This window comes from Sapajus apella, unplaced genomic scaffold (assembly GCF_009761245.1).
Source record: "Sapajus apella isolate SASKATOON/1434 unplaced genomic scaffold, GSC_monkey_1.0 scaffold28, whole genome shotgun sequence".
Taxonomy (NCBI): Eukaryota; Metazoa; Chordata; class Mammalia; order Primates; family Cebidae; genus Sapajus; species Sapajus apella.
In genome coordinates, this window is record NW_022436968.1 from 15808835 (window position 1) to 15833819 (window position 24985).

The following is a 24985-nucleotide window of genomic DNA, read 5'->3' on the forward strand; positions in this document are numbered from 1 at the left end:
ACTTAAATTTCTCCTATTTTAAAATTAATCATCACACACATGGATGTGTCTTCCTCTTCAGCTCTTTGTCTTTTAGCATTAGTGCTCTTCTTCCTCACAGCTAAGTCATTTGGATAGGTTTACTGTACGTTCATACTACTTCCCCACTCCCTCCAATTTATTTTCAACGCTTTTCAGTCTGGCTTCTACCCTCACTGTTTCACTCAGTGTGGCTCTTACTGGCATTATCAATGTAATAAATGCTGGATTTACTTGAAATCCCAGGAATACTTTTAGTCCTGACTTGCTCAACTGTGATTAGTGTTAGGCACGACTGACTTTTCTTTCATTTTGAAACTTCCTGATAACCTTGTCTTTCTTGAAAACACACTAATGATCCTTCTCTGTTTCTTCTTGGTTTTTGTCACTGGTTTCTTGGCCACTAGCTAAAGTTACTGCTTCCAAGGTTTGTTCTGAGGCCAGATTCCAACCTTTATATGGTCTCCCTGGACATTCTGACTACTTGAATGACTTTTCTCTAATAGATCATGGTTTAGTAGTTAGTTACAGCTCTCACCAAGACCCTCTCACATGCTGTAGACCCAAAAATCCAGTTGCCTCCTTAGTGTTGCCTGCTGGATGCCCCCATGTACTGCAGAAACCTGGTGTATTAGTCCATTCTAGCATTGCTATAAAGAACTACCTGAGACTGGGTAATTTTTAAAGAAAAAAGGCTTAATGGACTTACATTTCCATAGGCTGTATAGGAAGCATGCATGGCTGAAGAGACCTCAGGAAACTTCCAATCATGGTGGAAGGCAAAGGGGAAGAAGCAGACACATCTTACTTGGCTGGAGCAAGATAGGGAAGAGGGAGGTGCTGCACACTTTTAAACAACCAGATCTCATGAGAACTCACTGACATGAAAATAGCAACAGGGAAATACACCACCATGATCCAATCACCTTCTACAGGGCCCCTTGTGTTAGTCCATTTTCACACTGCTATAAGGATATACCCAAGTCTGGGTAATTTATAAGAGAAAGTTTAACTGACTCTCCTCACAGCTTTGCAGGGCTAGGGAACCTCAAGAAACGGGATCATGGTGGAAGGGGAAACAAACACGTCCTTTTTCGTATGGCAGCAGCAAGAAGTGCAGAGGGAAAAGGGGGGAAACACCGTATTAAACAAGTTGATCTTAAGAGAACTGACCATCATGAGAACAGCATGGAGGTAACTGCTGCTATGATTCAGTTAAACACCCCTCGGTCCCTCCCATGACATGTGGAGACTATGGGAACTACAATTCAAGATAAGATTTGGGTGGGGGCACAGACAAACCATATCATCCCTCTTCCAACATTGGGGATTACAGTTCAACATGAGATTTGAGTGGTGACACAAATCCAAACCATACTATTCCACCCCCAGTCTGTCCCAAATCTGATGTTATTCTCACATAGAAAAATATAATCATCCCTTCTCAACCAGTCCCCAAGTCTTAATGCATTTCAACATTAACTTGAATGTCTACAGTTGGTAGTCTCATCTGAAAAAAGGCAAGTCCTGTCCACCTATGAGCCTGCAAAATCAAACACAAGTTAGTTACTTCCAAGATACAATAGAGGTATAGACACTGAGTAAATACACCCATTCCAAAAGGGAGAATTTGGCCAGAACGAAGGGGCTACAGGCCCCATGCAAGTCCGAAACCCAGCAGGGCAGTCATTAAATCTTAAAGCCCTAGAATAATCTCCATTGACTCCATGTCTCACATTCAGGCCACATTGATGCAAGACTTGAGCTCCTAAGGCCTTGAGCATCTCCATCCCTGTGTCCCTGCAGGGTACAGCCCTCTTGTCTGCTTTCACAGGCTGACATAGAGTGCCTACAGCTTTTCCACGTCCATGGTGCAAGCTGTCAGTGGATTTGCCATGCTGGGGTCTGAAGGATGTTGGCCATCTTCTCACAACTCCACTCTACAGTGCCCCAGGAGAACTCTGTTTTTGGGGGTCCCACCCCACATTTCCCCTCCACACTGCCCTAGTAGAGGTTCTCCATGAGGCAGCAGACTTCTGCCTGGACATCCAGGCATTTCTATATGTTCTCTGAAATCTAGGCAGAAGCTCCCAAGCCTCAACTCTTGCCCTTTGTGGACCCATAGTCTTAACACCACATGGAAGCCACAAAGGCTTATGGCTTGCACCCTCTCTGGAGCAGTGGCCTGAGCTGTGTCTGGGGTCCTTTTAGCCATGCTGGAGCTGGAACAGCTGAGATACAAGGAACAGTGTCCCAAGGTTGTGCAGGTCAGTGGGGCCCTGGGCCTGGTTGCCAAATGATCCTTCCCTCTTAGGCATCCAGGCTTGTGATGCCAGGGGCTACCACAAAGTCTTCTGAAATGCCTTCCAGGCATTTTCTCCATTTTGTTGGCTATGAACATTCAGCTCCTCTTTACTTATGCAAAAGGATCCTGCAGCCAGCTTGAATTTCTCCCCCAGAAATGGGTTTTTCTTTTCTACCATGTGGCTAGGCTACAAATTTTCCGAACTTTTATGCTCTGCTTTCCTTTTAAATAAAAGTTCCAGTCTCAGATCATCTTTTTGCTCACAAACATATGCACAGACTGCTAGAAGCAGCCAGGTGAAGTCTTGAGTGTTTTGCTGCTTAGAAATTTCTCCCACTAGATACCGTAAATCACCTCTCTCAAGTTCAAAGTTCCACATATCCCTAGAGCAGGGTTACAATGCTGCCATTCTCTCTGCTGCCGCATACCAAGAGTGACCTTTGCCCCAGTTCCCAATAAATTCCTCATCTCTTTGAGACCCTCTCAGCCTGGACTTCACTGTCCCTATCACTATTAGCATTCTGGTCACAACAATTTAACAAGTCTCTAGGAAGTTCCAAACTTTCCCTCATCTTCCTGTCTTCTTGTGAACCCTCCAAACTGTGCCAACCTCTGCCCATTGCCCAGTTCCACATTTTCAGGTATCTTTATAACAGTGCCCCACTCCCAGTACCAGTTTTCTGTATTAGTCTGCTCTCACATTGCTATAAAACACTGAGACTGGGTAATTTATGAAGAAAATATATTTAATTGACCCAGGGTTCTGTGAGCTGTACAGGAAGCATGACTGGGGAGGCCTCAGGAAACTTTCAGTCATGGTGAGAGACAGAGGGGAAGCCCGCATGTCTTACATGGCTGGAGGAGGAAGAGAGTGAAGGGGGGCAGTGTCACGTACTTTTAACCAACCAGGTCTTGTGAGATCTCACTCACTTTCACAAGAACAGCAAGGGGGAAATCTGTCCCCATGATCTAATCATGTCCCACCAGGCCCCTCCTCCAATATTGGTGTTACATTTTGGTGTTATTTTGGGTAGGGACACAAGTCCAAAACCCAAATCCAAACCATATCACCTAGTATGTTCAGACTGGAATTGTTTTCCCCTAAAACTTGCTCTCCTTTTTAAACTTCCTATCTAGGCTAAAGTTACCATCGGCTGCCAAACTTGAGATTTATCCTAAAATCCTTCATCTTTCTCATCCCTTATAGCTTATTCAGATGTCCAAGTTCCACTGTCTCTGAATCTCAAACATTTCTGTTCAATATCTTAAATTCTTACCTGCCTCTGACCTGGCTACTCTCCAGCTTTTTGTATGCAAGAGTAATCTTCATAAAGTACAATTGTGTAAAACTTCCTTCAGTGACTTCCTGTTTTCTCAGATGGAGTTTGTCATCTTGGAATAATGTAGGAGACCCTTTATAATCCAGTCTTGCATAATTTTATCTTCTGTAACATTCCCATAAAATCACACAGTTGTTTTTATCTTCCTCAAAGCATCATGCTGTTTCATGTATCCATGACTAAGAATACTTCTTCCCTCATTTTCTGCTCAGTGAATTCCTACATATTCTTCAAGACTCAGGAATAGTTACTTTGGGAAGCCTTTTTGGACTTCTAAGACGTGTTAGTCACTTGTTCCTTGCTACTCCCATAAAACATTTTAAATAGCTTTATAATAGTACTTATTACATCTCTGCAAATGAGAGCATCCTGAGAGTAGAGACCATAGCTTATATTTTCTCCAGCACTCATTATCTAGTACCTGAATACAGTATATGTATGATGCCATCTTCATCATTAAAGTGGTTTACATTGTTTTTTAGTTTCAGATTTAAAAAATAATTATCATCACTCCCTTTCAGTCCATTGTAGAATTTTAACGCTACAAATTTTATTGAGAGCATCTTTATTTTTTAAAAAAAGCCTTGTGATGCTTACTTCTGTATTGTTATTAAGCTATCTTTAAGGACATCAAGTATAGTGGAGCCCAGTGTCTGCTGGATAACTTGTTACTGATATTTGAGACAGCAGTGAGAGTCTCCCATCCCACCTGCAGTACACAGAATTGCATGGAAGTGAAGGAAATGGACCAGGGTTAAATTAGGTTAAGTTGCCTTAAAACTTTAACTGGTATGTTATCCAGGCAGACCACAGTGAGATTAAAAAATAATCTGAGTTGTGTTTCTCTACACCCAGAGGTCAGTAGAGGTTTTTGTTTCTTTAAGCCCTCCATCTAGTTTTTAAGAGTGTAGATGGAGGATTTTTTTAAAAATCAGAATTAAATATTATTTTCGGTACTATAATGAAAAGCATTAATTTTTCAAAACTTCTTTAGCTGGGCATAGTGGTGCACACCTGTAGTCTCAGCTAATTGGGAGGCTGAGGTGTGAGGATCAGTTAAGCCCTGGAGTTTGAGGTTATAGTAAGCTATGATGGTGCCACTGCACTCCATCCTAGGTGACTGAGTGACACCTTGCCTCAAAAAAAATCTTCCTGTATTTGAGAAACATTATACTTTTATCCTTGAAGCTTGTTTAATATTAAATGTCAATGGAGATTTTTTTGGGGGGGTTAGTGTACTATTGTAATTACATTTTGCTTTAACGTTTTGCAGAATACATGCTGTCCTTAAGAGGGTTTTTTATTGAGTATCATTAGGGTATTTTGAGGTTCTGATGTAACATTGATAGAGATATCCCTAACATTCTTACAAAATAATACAAAATACTTGCATTCTCCATTGTGTAGCACTAAATATTTTAGTGTACTATAAAACACATGTGCCAAATGATGATGTTACAGTAATCAACAAAACAGAAATGATGAGTTAAATTTATGTTTGGGTTCATTAGATGTGAAGACATGGTAGATGTGCGAAGGTTAAAGATGCTTCAGATGGTGCAGTTGTTTAAATGCGAAGAAGACGCTGCCCAGGTAAGGACCAGTCAGCTATGTTATATAGTTAGCTTTTCTTAGAAGATTGATTTCATTTAACTACAAACAAAAGTGTACTTTTCATGGTTCTAAAAAAGTAAATTCTTCAAGTCAGATTCTAGTTTATCCTATTGAAGAATAAACTTTGGTATTCCCAGCCAGTTTATTGATCTCATTTAACTTAATCTTCTCAATGAAATCCTCTATTGAGCTAGAGATTGGGATCGTTTATTATTTATTATTGTTGATTAGGTTGTCAGTTACATCCAGGATAAAATCTGGTGCAGCTCATTGCATTTTAGCCTGCAAGAGAATTTTCAATACCATATAAACAATTTGATATCTTTTGTCATTATCATCAGAGAACATCATTTCAGTTTTAGAGAAAATTTATGATTTTATGTAGTAACACAAATCTGTAATGCAATCCTGATGGATCTATATACAGAAATACATGATCTTATGATGTGATATTAATTTTAAAAGAATGCTTTTCTTTAGTATGTCTTGCCTTCAGATTTAAAGAATTTTGAGTAGTTTGTCACTGAATGAAATAAGCTTTTAAGACTAGGTTATAATTAACGGATTCATTAATCACATGATAGTAATCTCTATATAAATATGACATTTTGATACAGTAAGTAAAGAGTTCTGAATCCAGCTTCATTGTTATGTCTTTTTGTTTAGGCAGTAGAATGGCTAAGTGAACTCCTGGATGCTCTGCTTAAGACCCACATCAGATTGGGCGATGATGCTCAAGAAACGAAAGTTTTGCTGGAAAAGCATAGAAAATTTGTTGATGTTGCACAGGTGCAAAACTGGTTATCTTCCTTTTCCACAAGCTCAGTGTTTGAATAGCTTTCTGCATGATTATAATGTAACTTTACCCTCCAAGTCCAAGAAGGTTAGTTTTGTTATTCCAGAAGTATCACAGAATTAAGAAAATGTCAGCTGGTGCATCAAAACTAGCCTGCATAAACTTGAGAGGGTTTATGTTTCCTTGAATACAGGTTCTACATGGTCCCTCTGAATTATGTTATATATTATGACATTTTTAAGGCAATCCAACTGTTCATTCATATTAACAGAATGAACTTATTTACTCATATTAACAAAATGAACTTACTGATATTAATAGAAGTTAATATGAAATGGAAGTTAATATCAGTAAATAAGAAACCTCGCTTGCTGCATCTTACTAGTGTTGGCGTAATAATATGGAACTTTTTTGTGATGAAAAGTATCTTTTTTTTTTTTTTTTTTTTTTTTTTGAGACAGAGTCTTACTCTGTCACCCAGGCTGGAGTGTAATGGTGTGATCTTGGCTCACTGCAACCTCTGCCTCCCAGCTTCAAGCAATTCTCCTGCTTCATCCTCCCCTCTGAGCAGCTAGGATTACAGGCACCTGCCATCACACCCGGCTACATTTTGTATTTTTAGCAGAGATGGGGTTTCACCATGTTAGTCAGGCTGGTCTCGAACTCCTGACCTCAAGTGGTCCACCCACCTTGGCCTCCCTAAGTGCTAGTATTATAGAGGTGAGCCACCACACCTGGCTGAAAAGTATCTTAATTTATTTTTCCTAATGAGTTTACGTTGTAACAGGTGTAGTTTCCTATGTAGAATATGAAGTGCCTAATTTCACCTACTTTTGAAAGTAGTTTAATTCATAAGCAGACATTCTTTCTAGCCAGTGAAATTTAGCAGACTGAGATGGGGGAAACAGAATAAAGTGGGGAAATTTAACAGAAAGAAACTTTCTAATTAAAAATTAAATTTTTTTCAAGATAAGGCCTTGCTCTGTCACCCAGGATGTTATGTGGTAGCACAGTCGTAGCTCACTGCATCCTCAAACTCCTGGGCTCAAGTGATCCTCCTGCCTCAGCCTCCAGAGTAGCTGGGAATACAGGCAAGTGTGGCCACACTCAACTAATTTTTTTCATTTTTTTTGAGACAGGATCTTGCTATGTTGGCTAGGCTGGTATTGAACTCCTACCTTCAAGCGATCTTCCCTCCGCAGCCTCCCAAAGTGCTGGGATTACAGGCAGGAGCCATTGTGCCTGGCCAGGAAACTTACTATAAACTAACTAAAAATATTGCTTCCCCTTTATTGTTTATACACAGCTAATTTGTAGTAGTAAGTACCACTAGATTAGTATTGATTTCTAGTAGTGTCACTTAATAATGCAACAACAGTCTTCCTGCACACTTTCCCTGTCCTTCTCTTAAAAATTCTTTTATTATAATTTCATGTTTACTTTTCTTTTTTAGAGCACTTATGACTATGGCAGGCAGTTGCTACAGGCTACAGTTGTGTTATGCCAATCTTTGCGCTGCACTTCTCGATCATCTGGAGATACACTTCCTCGGTTGAACAGAGTATGGAAACAATTTACAATAGCATCTGAAGAGAGAGTACATAGGTTGGAAATGGCTATTGCATTTCATTCAAATGCTGAAAAGGTTTGCATTTCTTTTTTTAATGTATTCTCATTAAAAAATATATAATATAATAAAGTAATATATTGTAAATAATATATTATTTATTAATATATATTATAAATAATAAAGTAAATAAAATATAATAAAGTGGTATTTATTATATATCTTTAAAAATGTTAATTTTAGTAATGTAATTATATAACTAATCTATTTTTCAATATTTATATTAGTTCCATTGTTACAGTTTGTTTAGTTATAATATATTGCCTTAGAGAGTTCAAATGAAATTTTCTTAATCCTTACCAGTGCTGGAGAGCCGTGATTAGAGAAATCCAGAACCTTGTGGTAGTCTTATCTTTACACTGCTTCTCTCCTGACCAAGCCTGGTGTCCAGAATATGCCCTCTGTTATTTGAAGTATCATGAGTTCAATCTCTTCCATTATGCCAGGAAGGGAAAATTTTTGCTTTGGCAACTGCTGTTAATTGTCACATATTTTTAAAATGGCACCTTGTGATTTTATAATTTAAGTAGAGACATTAAAAAATAAGAATAAGGACAAAAGTAAAATGCTTTTTTATATATGTTGCTTAAAGATTTATTCTAGAATTTGTTATAATGAATTAAGGTCATTAATTCCAAAAACAAATAATAAAATATACAGTGTTATTTGGAAAAATTTTCAATAGAACCTTTTTCTTACTCTTCATAGTAAGAATTTATTGTATCCAAGCCTTACATACCCAAAAGGAACTATTTTTGTTTTGATCTCTTACAATAAAAGATTATATATAGGGAATGTTGAATACATTTTGAGGTATTAGCAAACCTAACCTGATGTGTAGAACAGATGTTGCAAGGAACGTCAGGAATTAAGCAGTTTCTTTCTGAATTATGAAGTACATCTGTTGGGAAGTGTCATAGTTAACTCATTGTCAGCTGGTCGTTGAACTCCACAGATCAATGTTTGATTAACATAGGCCTAATTAAGATAAATAAAAGTATAACAAAATGCTGTAACTTGTTTATCCATTGATTGTTACAATGAGAATTTTTTTTATTATGAAGTATACTATTAACATAGAAAACATAAGACCACAAGTATTCTGTGCAGTGAGATTTCACAAAGTGAACAAACCTGTGTAATCAGTGTACTGTTCAAAAAAAAACAGAACATTACCATCACCCAGAAGCTCCCTCCTACCTCTTGTAGTCACAGTACTGCTTCCCCGACTACCTCACTGTCAAACGGTGACCACTGGCCCAGTGTCTAGCATCACTGATAAAAAAATAATATTCTAAAAAGTTAATTGCATTTTAGGTTTTGGGTTACATGTGAAGAACATGCAAGATTGTTGCATAGGTACACACATGGCAGTGTGATTTGCTATGATCCTCCCCATCACCGGTATCTGGCATTTCTCCCCATGCTCTCTCTCCCCAACTCCCCACCCCCTGCTGTCCCTCCCCTGTTTCCCCCCAACAGACCCAAGTGTGTGATGCTCCCCTCCCTGTGTCCATGTGTTCTCATTGTTCAACAACCACCTATGAGGGAGAACATGCGGTGTTTCATTTTCTGTTCTTGTGTCAGTTTGCTGAGAATGATGGTTTCCAGGTTCATCCATGTCCCTACAAAGGACACGAACTCATCGTTTGTTATGGGTGCATAGTATTCCATGGTATATATGTGCCACATTTTCCCTGTCCAGTCTATCATTGATGGGCATTTGGGTTGGTCCCAGGTCTTTGCTATTGTAAACAGTGCTGCAGTGAACATTTGTGTGCATGTGTCCTTATAGTAGGATGATTTATAATCCTTTGGATATATACCCAGTAATGGGATTGCTGGGTCAAATGGAATTTCTATTTCTAGGTCCTTGAGGAATCGCCACACTGCCTTCCACAATGGTTGAACAAATTTACACTCCCACCGACAGTGTAAAAGTGTTCCTATTTCTCCACATTCTCTCCGGCATCTGTTGTCTCCAGACTTTTTAATGATCACCGTTCTAACTGGTGTGAGATGGTATCTCAGTGTTGTTTTGATTTGCATTTCTCTAATGACCAGTGATGATGAGCTTTCTTTTCCATATGTTTGTTGGCCTCCTGTATGTCTTCTTTTGTAAAGTATCTGTTAATATCCTTCACCCATTTGAATATGCTTTTTTCTTGTAAATCTGTTTTAGTTCTCTGTAGATTCTGGATATTAGCCCTTTGTCAGATGGGTAGATTGCAAAAATTTTTTCCCATTCTGTTGGTTGCTGATTCACTCTAATGACTGTTTCTTTTGCTGTGGAGAAGCTGTAGAGTTTGATTAGGTCCCATTTGTCTATTTTGGCTTTTGTTGCCAAGGCTTTTGGTGTTTTGGTCATGAAGTCTTTGCCTATGCCTATGTCCTGAATGGTTTTGCCTAGGTTTTCTTCTAGAATTTTTATGGTGTTAGGTCTTATATTTAAGTCTTTAGTCCACAGGAGTTAATGTTAGTGTAAGATGTCAGGAAGGGGTCCAGTTTCTGCTTTCTACACATGGCCAGCCAGTTTTCCCAGCACCATTTATTAAACAGGGAATCCTTTTCCCATTGCTTGTTTTTGCCAGTTTTGTCAAAGATCAGATGGTTGTAGATGTGTGGTGTTGCCTCCGAGGCCTCTGTTCTGTTCCATTGGTCTATATCTCTGTTTTGGTACCAGTACCATGCTGTTTTGATTATTGTAGCCTTGTAGTATAGTTTGAAGTCTGGTAGTACGATGCCTCCGGCTTTGTTTTTTTTTTTTTTTTTTTTTCGCTTAGAATTGACTTGGCTATGTGGGCTCTGTTTTGGTTCCATATGAAGTTTAAGGTGGTTTTTTCCAGTTCTGTGAAGAAGGTCATTGGTAGCTTGATGGGGTTAGCATTAAATCTGTAAATTACTTTGGGCAGTATGGCTATTTTCCAATATTGATTCTTCCTATCCATGAGCATGGAATGTTTCTCCATCTGTTTGTGTCCTCTCTTATTTCCTTGAGCACTGGTTTGTAGTTCTCCTTGAAGAGGTCCTTTATGTTTCCTGTTTTGTTGTATTCCTAGATATTTTATTCTCTTTGTAGCAATTGTGAATGGCAGTTCGTTCTTGATTTGGCTCTCTTTAAGTCTGTTATTGGTGTATAGAATGCTTGTGATTTTTGTATATTGATTTTGTATCCTGAGACTTTGCTGAAGTTGCTTATCAGTTTCAGGAGATTTTCGGCTGAGACGATGGGGTCTTCTAAGTATACATTCATGTCATCTGCAAATAGAGACAATTTAACTTCCTCCTTTCCTATTTGAATACCTGTTATTTATTTTTCTTGTCTGATTGCTTTGGCTGGAACTTCCAATACTGTATTGAATAGGAGTGGTGAGAGAGGGCATCTTTGTCTAGTGCCAGATTTAAGAGGGAATGCTTCCAGTTTTTGTCCATTCAGTATGATATTGGCTGTTGGTTTGTCATAAATAGCTTTTATTATTTTGAGATACGTTCCATCAATACCTAGTTAATGAGGGTTTTTAGCATAAAGGGCTGTTGAATTTTGTCAAAGGCCTTCTCAGCATCAATTGAGATAAACAGAACCAAAGACAAAAACCACATGATTATGTGGTGAATTACGTTTATAGACTTGCATTTGTTGAACCAGCCTTGCATCCCTGGAATGAAGCCTACTTGATCATGGTGGATAAGCTTTTTGATGTGCTGTTGCAATAGGATTGCTAGTATTTTATTGAATATTTTTGCATCTGTGTTCATCATGGATATTGGCCTAAAGTTTTCTTTTCTTGTTGAGTCTCTGCTAGGTGTTGGTATCAGGATGATGTTGGTTTCATAAAATGATTTGGGAAGGATTCCCTCTTTTTGGATTATTTGGAATAGTTTCAGAAGGAATGGTACCAGCTCCTCTTTGTATGTCTCGTAGAATTCGGCTGTGAACCCGTCTGGACCTGGGCTTTTTTTGGGTGGTAGGCTCTTAATTGCTGCCTCCACTTCTGCCCTTGTTATTGGTCTATTCTGGATTTCGACTTCTTCCTGGTTTGGGCTTGGAAGGATGCAAGTGTCCAGGAATTTATCCATTTCTTCCAGCTTTACTAGTTTATGTGCATAGAGTTGTTTGTAATAATCTTTGATGATGGTTGGCATTTCTGTGGAATCTGTGATTATATCACCTTTATCATTTTTTATTGCATCTATTTGATTATTCTTTTTTATTAATCTGGCTAGTGGTCTATTTTGTTGATCTTTTCAAAGAACCAGCTCCTGGATTTATTGATTTTTTGAAGGGTTTTTTTGTGTCTTTACCTCCTTCAGTTCTACTCTGATCTTAGTTATTTCTTGTCTTCTGCTAGGTTTTGAGTTTTTTTTATTTTGCTCCTCTAGCTCTTTCAATTTTGACTATAGGGTGTCGATTTTAGATCTTTCCTTGCTTCTCATGTGGGCATTTATTGCTATATATTTTCCTCTAGACACTGCTTTAAATGTGCCTGAGATTCTGGTATGTTGTGTCTTCATTCTCATTGGTTTCGAAGAACAACTGTATTTCTGCCTTCATTTCATTGTTTATCCAGTCAACATTCAAGAGCTAGTTGTTCAGTTTCCATGAAGATGTGCGGTTCTGAGTTAGTTTCTGAATTCTGAGTTCTAACTTGATTGCACGGTTGTCTGAGAGAATGTTATGATTTCTGTTCTTTTGCATTTGCTGAGGAGTGATTTACTTCCAATTATGTGGTCAGTTTTAGAGTAGGTGTGATGTGGTGCTGAGAAGAATGTATATTCTGTGGATTTGGGGTAGAGAGTTCTGTAAATGTCTATTAGGTTTGCTTGTTCCAGATCTGAGTTCAAGTCCTGGATATCCTTGTTAATTTTCTGTCTCATTGATCTGTCTAATATTGACAATGAGGTGTTAAAGTCTCCCACTATTATTGTGTGAGAGTCTAAGTCTCTTTGTAGGTCATAAGAACTTGCTTTATGTATCTGGGTGCTCCTGTACTGGGTGGTATGTATTTAGGATTGTTAGCTCCTCTTGTAGCATGGATCATTTTTCCATTATGTAATGTCCTTCTTTGTCTCTTTTGATCTTTGTTGGTTTAAAGTCTATTTTATCACAGACGAGAATTGCAACTCCTGCTTTTTTTTGCTCTCCATTTGCTTGGTAAGTCTTCCTCCATCCCTTTATTTTGAACCTTTGTGTATCCTTGCACGTGAGATGGGTTTCCTGGAAACAGCACACAGATGGGTTTTGACTTTTTATCCAATTTGCCAGTCTGTGTCTTTTGATTGGGGTTTGTGGCCCATTTACATTTAGGGTTAATATTGTTATATGTGAATTTGATCCTGCCATTTTGATGCTAGCTGACTATATTGCCCATTAGTTGCAGTTTCTTCATTCTGTCGGTGCTCTTTACCATTTGGTATGTTTTTGGAGTGGCTGGTACTGGTTGTTCCTTTCTATCTTTAGTGCTGCTTTCAGGAGCTTTTGTAAGGCAGGCCTAGTGGTGATGAAATCTCTAAATATTTGCTTGTTCATAAAAGATTTTATTTCTCCTTCACTTATGAAGCTTAGTTTGGCTGGTTATGAAATTCTGGGTTGAAAGTTCTTTTCTTTAAGGATGTTGAATATTGGCCCCCAGTCTCTTCTGGCTGTAGGGTTTCTGCTGAGAGATGTGCTGTGAGTCTGATGGGCTTCCTTTTGTGGGTAACCCGACCTTTCTCTCTGGCTGCCCTTAGCATTTTCTCCTTCATTTCAACCCTGGTGAATCTGACGATTATGTGCCTTGGGGTTGCTCTCCTTGAGGAATGTCTTTGTGGTGTTCTCTGTATTTCTTTGACTTGAATATTGGCTTGCCTTGCTAGGTTGAGGAAGTTTTCCTGGATAATATCCTGAAGAGTATTTTCCAACTTGGATTCATTCTCTCCATCACATTCAGTTACACCTATCAAACGTAGATTAAGTCTTTTCACACAGTCCCATATTTCTTGGAGACTTTATTCATTCCTTTTTACCCTTATTTGTCTAATCTTGCCTTCTCGTTTTATTTCTTTGACTTGATCTTCGACCTCTGATATCTTTTCTTCTGCTTGGTCATTTCGGCTGTTGTAACTTGTGTATGCTTCACGAAGTTCTCGTGTTGTGTTTTTCAGCTCCATCAATTCACTTATATTTTTCTCTAAGCAGTTTATTCTCATTAGCATTTCGTCAAATCTTTTTTCACAGTTCTTAGTTTCTTTGCATTGGGTTAGAACATGTTCTTTTAGCTCGGAGAAGTTTCCTATTCCCCACCTTCTGAAGCCTGTTTCTGCCAATTCATCACACTCATTCTCCATCCAGCCTTGTTCCCTTGCTGGTGACGAGTTGTGATCCCTTGTAGGAGGAGAGGTGTTCTGGTTTCAGGTGTTTTCATCCTTTTTGTACTGGTTTCTTCCCATCTTTGTGGAATTATCCACCTGTCATCTTTGTAGTTGTTGACTTTCAGATTAGGTTTCAGAGTGGACATCCAGTTTGTTGATGAGGAAGTTATTTCTTTCTGTTTTTTAGTTTTCCTTTTAACAGGCCCCTCTGCTGTAGGACTGCTGAGGTCCACTCCAGGCCCTGCTTGCCTGGGGATCACCTGCAACGGCTGTACAACAGTAAGGGTTGCTGCCACTTTCTTCTTCTGCTATCTTTGTCCCAGAAGGATACCCACCAGATGTCAGCCTGAGCTCTCCTTTATGAGGTGACTCTTTGGATATACAGGGGTCAGGGAGCTGCTTGAGGAGACAGACTGTCCTTTATAGGAGCTCAAGTGCTGAGCTGTGAGCTCCGTTGTTCATTCAGAGCTGCTGGGCAGGTACGTTTAAAAGTCTGCTGCAGCAGAACTCATAAATGCCCTTTTTTTGTTCCCCAGGTGCTCTCTCCCTGGTAGTTAGGGCTTTATTTATAAGTTTCTGTCATGCTGCTGCCTTTTTTCAGGGCTGCCCTGCCCAGCAAAGAGGCAGCCTAGTCACAGTCTGCCTGCAGAGGCTTTGCTGAGCTGCTGTGGGCTCTGCCCAGCTGCCGTGTGAACTTCCCTGCAGTCCTGTTTATACATGGATAGTTAGAACTGCCTTGGCAGTGGCAGCCCACCTCTGTAAAGGTGGACTCTCTCTGTAGTGGCGGGCTGCCTTGGCAATGGTGGGCTGCCTCGGCAATGGTGGGCTGCCTCAGCAATGGTGTACTACTTCGGTAGTGGTGGATGGCCTTGGTAATGGTGGACACCCCTTCCCCACAGAGCTGGACCGTCCCAGGTTCAGCAGCGCTTGCTGTGAAACTCTCAATACAGTGCGTTTAAGATTGCTGTTTTTTTGTGGGTGTGGGGCCGGCTGAGCCTGATCACCTGGCTCCCTGCCTCAGACCCCCTTTTTTTTTTTTCAGTTGAATGGGTGACTCCCAGGTGTTCCAGTCGCCTGTTGAAAAGGTGCTGGGATCTGTGTGATTTCCCATGTGGCGACCCACTGTGCCAGCTGAAACAGCCACGCTGAGATTTGTGGTACTTTTTTGCCCAGGAATCTCCTGGCCTGGCTCCCTGTTTCAGTACCCCTTTTATCAGTTTAATGGGCGACTCTGTCTCCAGGGAGCTCCAATCCCCAGCTAAAATGGCTCCTCGACCCATGTATTTTGTGCGGAGACCAGCCATGCTGGCGACTCTTGGGGCTCCCCCACCTGGCAATCTCCTGGTCTGTGGGCAATAAAAATCCGTCTGGAAATGCGGCGTCCACTCACCGTCCACTCTTTCCCTGGGAGCTCCAATCCTGAGCTGCTCCTAATTGGCCATCTTGGATCCGTCTCCTAGAATACTACTTTTAACTACCTTTTGATGAGTGATATTAGAACGAATAAAATTGAGAGGGTTTTTTAACAGAATTTTGTTTCCATTTTTTTCTGTTACCTAAAACTTTGGTTATAGTAAATTTGATTTAAATTTGATTTAATTAGGTTGTACAAAGATAAGTAAATCAAGCATAAACAAAATAAAGCATCAATATAAATAACCACAACTGTAAACAAATTGTATAATGATTAGAAAAATATCTAAATCTTGAGTTTTAAAATACAAAATTGTCTGTTCCTCAGTAATGCTAAAGTAAACATGATTGGTTGACATAAAGTGTAATGCAAAAAAAAGTTTTGATAATGAATAATACTTCTTTTTCTTCTCTCTCAAATTTAGCAGCTCTTCCTTGTAGTTTAATTTAATTGATAATGGTTAAGGTGAAAATAAAGAACTATATCTCATCAAGGATTATAGAGATTCTCATATCTGAATTATAACCTAATCATTTACATCAGTTAACTCAAGCCAGCAGATCAGTTGTTAAATATTATCTAGCTAAGTCATCACATCAGTTACATGTTTGTATTTTGTTGTTTTTTATTTATAATAGTTTTTCATTTGCAATGTCTTTATGTTCTTTGAGAACAGAGTCTATACCTCCTTTACCTTCCAGGCTGCTAAATAAACATAAAGTGAACTTATTTTTCAAATAGTAGTCTAGCATTTTCTTTCTTGGAAATCACCATATTGTTAGTAGGAATTATGTTATTTCATTTTGTTGTTTGAATTTCTTGAGCATTTAGCAATAATAGATCAATCTTATATCGTGTACTTGAAGATGTTAAAAACAAAAAATGCCTTTATGTGAGCTTGATTCCATTTCTGTGTCTTTTTTTTCCCCCCTTCGGATTCTCTGAAACTACAGACCTTTCTGTATCTCTTGATTGATACTGCTTTTTTGTTTGTTACAGATTTTGCAGGACTGTCCAGAAGAGCCTGAAGCTATTAATGATGAGGAGCAATTTGATGAAATTGAAGCAGTTGGGAAATCACTTTTGGATAGATTAACTGTTCCTGTAGTTTATCCTGATGGGTATGGAGCATGTTCTTATAATTTTATTTTTTATTGGTGTGGTCTTAAAGTGAAATCATTAAAAGAGGAAATCTGTTCTTTAAAAAGCTAAGTAAATTAGGTTTGGTCCACATCTTTAACTCCTACAATAAATTAGTTTAAAATGAAAAGAAATTCACACAGCTCTTAGCCACAGTGATGGTACTTGCTGACATCAAATGTGTTGCTTCTTGACAGCTTGTTGTAGAATGATCATTGACTAGATTAAGACATTGGGTTCTAGACTTGGCTATAATGGTAGGGAGTAGTGTGACTTGGGGCTTCATTCAGGAAAAGGAAGAGGGGACAAGGGACTAATGTTTAGTGAGTTCATAATATACGCCAAGTACCAAGTGAAACACTTCACCTTCATTACTTTTGACCAAAGAGGACCAGACCAGTATGATTATTCCTGATTTACAAATGAAGAAACTGAGGCCCAGGGAGATTAAGTAAGGCTCTCAGGATTTCACAGCTTCTAAGTGACAGAGTAAGGATACAATCTCAGGTCTGTCTGGCTCCAGACCCATTCTCTTTGCACTCAGCTATATGGCATTCTAACTTCTTTATGTGTGAAGGGATGGGGTCCTGATTTTCTAACATCTTTCCATGTCAAATAATAGTCAATTATAAAAATATGAAATAATCTGATGCAAAATAAATGGACCAGGAAAAAAATCAGTAGGCACTTTATCCTTGGTGATTTAAACCTGATTCTTAGCAAAAATAATTTAGACGTAATCCAGAGGATATTTAATTCAAATGATAGCATAACCAAACCACTAAGTAAAAATATAAGTATCCTTAACATTGTGGTATAGTGTGATGAGTGCATCTGTGGACTCTGGAGCCAGTGCTCTCAGCTCCACCACATACTCACTATAACACCTTGGGCAAGCCACTTAACCTCTTTGTGCCTCAACTCCCTCATCTAAAAACAGCGATGTAACACTCATACCTCCTCAGGTTATGGGGGTGGGGGAATTACCTGAGCTAAATAAATATACAGTACTTAAAACAGATCTGACTCATAATAAGCACTGCTACTACTGTGCCATGATCTTGCAGTGATTATTTGGGATTGATATTGAAAAGATGGCATTTTATTCCCTTGAAAGAATATTATTCATAGTCTGTATTTATGTAATCTCAAGCCATGTCTAAACTTAAACAATCAGAAGTAGCCTACAGTCACCTAAAGTCGTATTATACATCTCCAATAAAAGAGACAAAATTCAACTAGTAACAAAATTATAGGCGTGATTCTTATAGTTCCATTTCAGGATCCCTTACCCTCCCTGATTCCGACATTTCACAGCCAGTTGTCACACAGTCTCCTCTTCTAACCAGGTCAGCATAGGAGCACCTCTCCCTGGTATGCTTGCTTTAGCTTCTCGTCTGTTTTTCACAAACAGCCCATGGGTCTTTCCTCATCTTTTTAAGATAAAAGAATGATAGTACTGTATATTCAAAGTTCACAAATACCCACCTTTAATATTTTGGAATTGCCATTTTATTCCATTTTATATTCATATTAAAATTTATGTATATCTCTTTTAGATATTTTGCTAAATTAAATATTATGCAAAGTTGTGTACAATGTTCTCCGTAATTGCTAATATGATGGTAATCTGTGTCATGTAAAGTTTGTTTGGCAGGTTATACAGATTTGTCTTTTATACCATCTCCTGGTAAAATAAAAGAGATTGATGATCTCTCTGGATTCACTGCGCGAAGACCTAGCGTCAAATTCTGGTTTTTCCCTGTGTGACCTTGCTTACATCATTTAACTTCCTAGGCTCTACATTTTGATCTAAAAAATAAAGAGATTAACCTGGAATTTCTAAAGTTCACATGGCAGCTGGCCAGAGCCCATGGCAGCTCATCAACTCCTCTGCTGGCAGACTGACTAGCTACCTCCTTGCTGGGCAGGACACCTCTGAAAAAGGCAGCAGCACATAAGGAACTTATAAATAAAGCCCCACCTTCCCAGGGCAGAGCACCTGGGAAAAAAAGGTGGTTATGAGTTCCACTGCAACAGACTTAAACGTACCTGCCCAGCAGCTCTGAATGGAATGACGGAGCTCATAGCTCCACACTGGAGCTCCTATAAGGGATAGACTGTCTCCTCAAGCAGCTGCCTAACCCCGTATATCCAAAGAGACACCTCATAAAGGAAAGCTCAGGCTGACATCTGGCGGGTATCCTTCTGGGACAAAGATAACAGAAGAAGCTGGCAGCAACCCTTACTGCTCTTCAGCCACTGCAGGTGATCCCCAGGCAAGCAGGGCCTGAATTGGACCTCAGCAGTCCTACAGCAGAGGGGCCTGTTAGAAGGAAAACTGAAAAACAGAAAGAAATACCTTCATCATCAAGAAAAAGGACGTCCACACAGAGACTCCATCTGAAAGTCACCAACTACAAAGACCACAGGTAGATAAATCCACAAAGATGGGAAGAAACCAGCACAGAAAGGATGATAACACCCAAAACCAGAAAGCCTATCCTCCTCCAAGGGATCACAACTCATCACCAGCAAGGGAACAAGGCTGGATGGAGAATGAGTGTGATGAATTGGCAGAAACAGGCTTCAGAAGGTGGGGAATAGGAAACTTCTCCGAGCTAAAAGAACATGTTCTAACCCAATGCAAAGAAACTAAGAACCTTGAAAAAAGTTTTGATGAAATGCTAATGAGAATAAACAGCTTAGAGAAAAATATAAGTGAATTGATGGAGCTGAAAAACATAACACGAGAACTTCATGAAGCATACACAAGTTTCAATAGTCGAATCGACCAAGCAGAAGAAAGGATATCAGAGATTGAAGATCAACTCAATGAAATAAAATGAGAAGGCAAGAATAGAGAAAAAAGGGTTAAAAGGAATGAACAAAGACTCCAAGAAATACAGGATTATGTGAAAAGAACTATATGCATTTATAGGTGTACCCGAATGTGACGGAGAGAATGAATCCAAGCTGGAAAATACTCTTCAGGATACTATCCAGGAGAACTTCCCCAACCTAGGAAGGCATGCAAATATTCAAGTCCAGGAAATACAGAGAACAACACAAGTATTCCTCAAGAAGAGCAACCCCAAGGCACATAATCGTCAGATTCACCAGGGTTGAAATGAAGAAAATTGCTAAGGGCAGCCAGAGAGAAAGGTCAGGTTACCCACAAAGGGAAGCCCATCAGACTCATAGCAGATCTCTCAGCAGAAACCCTGCAAGCCAGAATAGAATGGGGGCCAATATTCAACATCCTTAAAGAAAAGAACTTTCAACCCAGAATTTCATAACCAGCCAAACTAAGCTTCATAAGTGAAGGAGAAATAAAATCCTTTATGAACAAGCAATTGCTCAGAGATTTCATCAGCACTAGGCCTGCCTTACAAGAGCTCCTGAAAGAAGCACTAAAGATAGAAAGGAACAACCAGTACCAGCCACTCCAAAAATGTACCAAATGGTAATGAGCATTGACACAATTAAGAAACTGCATCCACTAACAGGCAAAACAACCAGCTAGCATCAAAATGGTAGGATCAAATTCACAAATAAGAGTATTAACCTTAAATGTAAATGAGCTAAATGCCCCAATCAAAAGACACAGACTGGCAAATTAGATAAAAAGTCAAAACCCATCAGTGTGCTGTATCCAGGAAACCCATCTCACATGTAAGGATACACATAGGCTCAAAATAAAGGGATGGAGGAAGATTTACCAAGCAATTGGAAAGTAAAAAAAAAGTAGGAGTTGCAATCGTTAAGTCTCTGATAAAATAGACTTTAAACCAACAAAGATCAAAAGAGACAAAAAAGGGCATTATATAATGGTAAAAGGATCATTGCAACAAGAAGAACTAACGATCCTAAATATATATGCACCGAATATAGGAGCACCCAGATTAAAAAAAAAAAAAGGAATTTGCTTTACATAAGACAGAGTCTTGCTCTGTCGCCAGGCACCAGGCTGGAGTGCAGCGGCATGTTCTCGGCTCACTGCAACCTCTGCTTCCCGGGTTCAAGCAATTCTCCTACCTCAGCCTCCTGAGTAGCTGGGACTATAGGTGCACGCCACCAGGCCCAGCCAATTTTTGTATTTTTAGAAGAGACAGGGTTTCACCATGTTGGCCACGATGGTCTCGATCTCTTGACCTTGTGATCCGCCCACCTCAGCCTGGCAAAGTGTTGGGATTACAGGCGTGAGCCACCACGCCTGGCCTATAAAGCAAGTTCTTAATGACCAACAAAGAGACTTAGACTCTCACACAATAATTGTGGGAGACTGTAACACTCCATTTCAATATTAGACAGATCAATGAGATAGAAAATTAACAAGGATATCCAGGACTTGAACGCAGATCAGGACCAAGCAAACCTAATAGACATTGACAGAACTCTCCACCCCAAATCCACAGAATATATATTCCTCTCAGCACCACATCACACGTACTCTAAATTGACCACATAATTGGCAGTAAGTCACTCCTCAGCAAATTCAAGAGAATGGAAATCATAACAAACAGTCTCTCAGACCACAGTGTAATCAAATTTGAACTCAGGATTCAGAATCTAACTCAGAACCACACAACTTCATGGAAACTGAACAACTGCCTCTTGAATGTTGACTGGATAAATGATGAAATTAGGGCAGAAATAAAGATGTTCCTCAAACCCAATGAGAATGAAGACACAATGTATCAGAATATCTGGGACACATTTAAAGCAGTGTCCAGAGAGAAATTTACAGCGATAAATGCCCACATGAGAAGCAAGAAAATATCTAAAACTGACACCCTATCATCAAAATTAAAAGAGCTAGAGGACAAGATCAAAAAACTCAAAAGCTAGCAGAAGACAAGAAATAATTAAGATTAGAACAGAACTGAAGGAGATAGAGGCACAAAAATCCCTTCAAAAAATCAATAAATCCAGGAGATGGTTTTTTGAAAAGATCAACAAAACAGACAGAACACAGCCAGATTAAAAAAAAGAAAAGAGAGAAGAAGCAAGTAGATGCAATGAAAAGTGATAAAGGGATATCACTGCCCTTTCCACAGAAATACAAACTGCCATCAGAGGTCACTACAAACAACTCTATGCACATAAACCAGTAAACCTGAAAGAAATGGATAAATTCCTGGGCACTTGCACCCTTGCAAGCCTAAACCAGGAAGAAGTCAAAACCCTGAAGAGACCAATAACAAGGGCTGAAGTTGAGGCAGCAATTAATAGCCTACCAACCAAAACTAGCCCAGGTCCAGATGGGTTCGCAGCTGAATTCTACCAAACACACAAAGAGCAGCTCGTACCACTCCTTCTGGAACTATTCCAAACAATTCAAAAAGAGGGAATCCTTCCCAGATCATTATATGAGACCAACATCATCCTAATACCAAAACCCACCAGAGACTCAACGAGAAAAGAAAACCAGGCCAATATCCATGATGAACAGATGCAAAAATCTTCAATAAAATACTGGCAAACTGATTGCAACAGCACATCAAAAAGCTTATTCATCACGATCGGGCAGGCTTCATCCCAGGGATGCAAGGCTGGTTCAACATACGCAAGTCTATAAACGTAATCCACCACACAAACAAAACCAAAGACAAAAAACACATGATTATTTCAATAGATGCAGAGAAGGCCTTCAACAGAATTCAACAGCCCTTTATGCTAAAAATTCTCAATAAACTAGGTATCGATAGAACATATCTGAAAATCATAAAAGCTATTTACAACAAACCAACAGCCAATATCATAGTGAATGGGCAAAAACTGGAAGCATTCCCTCTGAAATCTGGCACTAGACAAGGATGCCCTCTCTCACCACTCCTATTCAATATAGTATTGGAAGTTCTAGCCAGAGCAATCAGGCAAGAAAAAGAAATAAAGCGTATTCAAATAGGAAAGGAGGAAGTCAGATTGTCTCTATTTGCAGACAACATGATTGTATATTTAAAAGACCCTATCATCTCAGCCCCAAATCTCTGGAAACGCTTAGCAAATTCAGCAGAGTCTCAGGATACAAAATCAATGTGCAGAAATCAGAAGCATTCCTATACACCAATAACAGAATTAAAGAAAGCCAAATCAAGAATGAACTGCCATTCACAATTGCTACAAAGAGAATAAAGTACCTAGGAATACAACAGGATGTAAAGAACCTCTTCAAGGAGAACTATAAACCACTGCTCGAGGAAGTAAGAGCAGACACAAACGGAAAAGCATTCCATGCTCATGGTTAGGAAGAATCAATATTGTGAAAATGGCCATACTGCCGAGAGTAATTTACAGATTCATTGCTATCCCAATCAAGCTACCTATGACCCTCTTCACAGAACTGGAAAAAACCAACTTCAACTTCATATGGAACCAAAGAGAGCCCACATAGCCAAGTCAATTTTAAGCAAAAAGAACAAAGCTGAAGGCATCACGCTACCTGACTTGAAACTATACTACAAGGCTACAGTAATCAAAATAGCATTGTATTGATACCAAACAGAGATATAGACCAGTGCAACAGAACAGAGGCCTCAGAGGAAATGCCACACATCTACAAACATCTGCCCTTTGACAAACCCGACAAAAACAAGCAATGGGGAAAGCATTCCCTGTTTAATAAATGGTGTTGGGAAAACTGGCTAGCCATGTGCACAAAGCAGAAACTAGACCCCTTCCTGATACCTTACACTAAAATTAACTCCAGATATATTAAAGACATAAACCTAAGACCTAATACCATAAAATCCCTAGAAGAAAACCTAGGCAAAACCATTCAGGGGCATAGGTATAGGCAAGGACTTCATGACTAAAACACCAAAAGCATTGGCAACAAAAACCAACTTAGACAAATGGGATTTAATTAACCTCCAGAGTTTCTGCATTGCAAAAGAAACAATCATTAGAGGGTACTGGCAACCAACAGAATGGGAAAAAATTTTTGCAATCTACCCATCTGACAAATGGCTAATATCCAGAATCTACAAAGAACTAAAACAGATTTACAAGAAAAAAAAAACAAACCCATTCAAAAGTGGGTGAAGGATATGAACAGACTCTTTTCAAAAGAAGATATATATGAGGCCAACAAACACATGAAAAATGCTCATCATCACTGATCATTAGAGAAATGCAAATCAAAACCACATTGGGATACCATCTCATGCCATTTAGAATGGCGATCATTACAATATCTGGAGACAACAGATGCTGGAGAGGATGTGGAGAAATAGGAACACTTTTACACTATTGGTGGGAGTATAAATTAGCTTAATCATTGTGGAAGGCAGTGTGGTGATTCCTCAAGGACCTAGAAATAGAAATTCCATTTGACCCAGCAATCCCATTATGGGGTATATATCCAAAGGATTATAAATCATTCTTTTATAAAGACACATGCACATGTATGTTCCTTGCATCACTGTTTACAATAGCAAAGACCAGGAACCAACCCAAATGCTCTTCAATGATAGACTAGACAGGGAAATTGTGGCATATATACATCATGGAATACTATGCAGCCAAAAAAAACGATGAGTTTGTGTCCTTTGTAGGGACATGGATGAACCTGGAAACCATCATCCTCAGCAAACTGACACAAGAACAGAAAAATCGAACACCGCATATTCTCACTCATAGGCAGGGTCCATGAAAACACATGGACACAGGGAGGGGAGCATCACACACTGAGGTCTGTTGGTGGGGAATAGGGGAGGGACAGTGGGGTAGGGAGGTTGGGGAGGGATAACATAGGTTGAAATGCCAGATATATGTGATGGGGATGGAGTCAGTAAACCACATTGCCATGTATGTACCTATGCAACAATCCTGCATGTTCTTCACATGTACCCCAGAACCTAAAGTGCAATAATATGTGTGTGTGTATATATATATATATGTATATATATATATATATATATATATAAAGAAATCTTCCAGCTCTAAAAATACTGTGAATCTGAATACAGTATTTGTGATTAGAATAAAATTAATGATTTTATCTGTTAATGTACGAAAACAATGCCGTAACATAAGAAGAATATTTATTTTGCTTGCCAGCTGTATAGAAAAGTGGTGTCCCCAGCCAGTAGCACTTAAGTACATGTACAGATTTTATGTTTGTATATGCTTCAGGACCCACATATTTACAATGTTTCATTGTTCAGTTTGTTGCTATTATCATAAGTACACATGATACAACTTTTATACCACTAATATATGTATTTTATGTGATTAAAAAAATTGTTTTTTCCTGCTGAATTTCCTGCTCAAAGATAAACAGTATGATCACAGATGAACTGATATTTACACATAGGCTAGCTCATGTAGATTTTTTATGGTAAATTTTTGCTTCTATTTGTATTCACTGCAGTTAATG

At 39.0% G+C, this 24985-nt stretch overlaps 1 protein-coding gene across 6 annotated transcripts in view; it reads left to right on the forward strand.

Annotated features, from left to right (window-relative positions):
* The window catches only part of SESTD1 (SEC14 and spectrin domain containing 1), a 152914-nt gene that overhangs the window by 120572 nt on the left and 7357 nt on the right, over positions 1-24985 (forward strand). For 5 of the 6 annotated variants that reach the window (XM_032292799.1, XM_032292800.1, XM_032292802.1 and 2 more), the window contains 4 exons: positions 5175-5256; positions 5944-6066; positions 7527-7718; positions 16462-16583. In XM_032292799.1, coding sequence (XP_032148690.1) covers positions 5175-5256; positions 5944-6066; positions 7527-7718; positions 16462-16583 — 519 coding nt within the window. Of the gene's footprint in view, positions 1-5174; positions 5257-5943; positions 6161-7526; positions 7719-16461; positions 16584-24985 lie in introns of those variants that run through there. The other variant, XM_032292804.1, reaches the window with a different exon arrangement.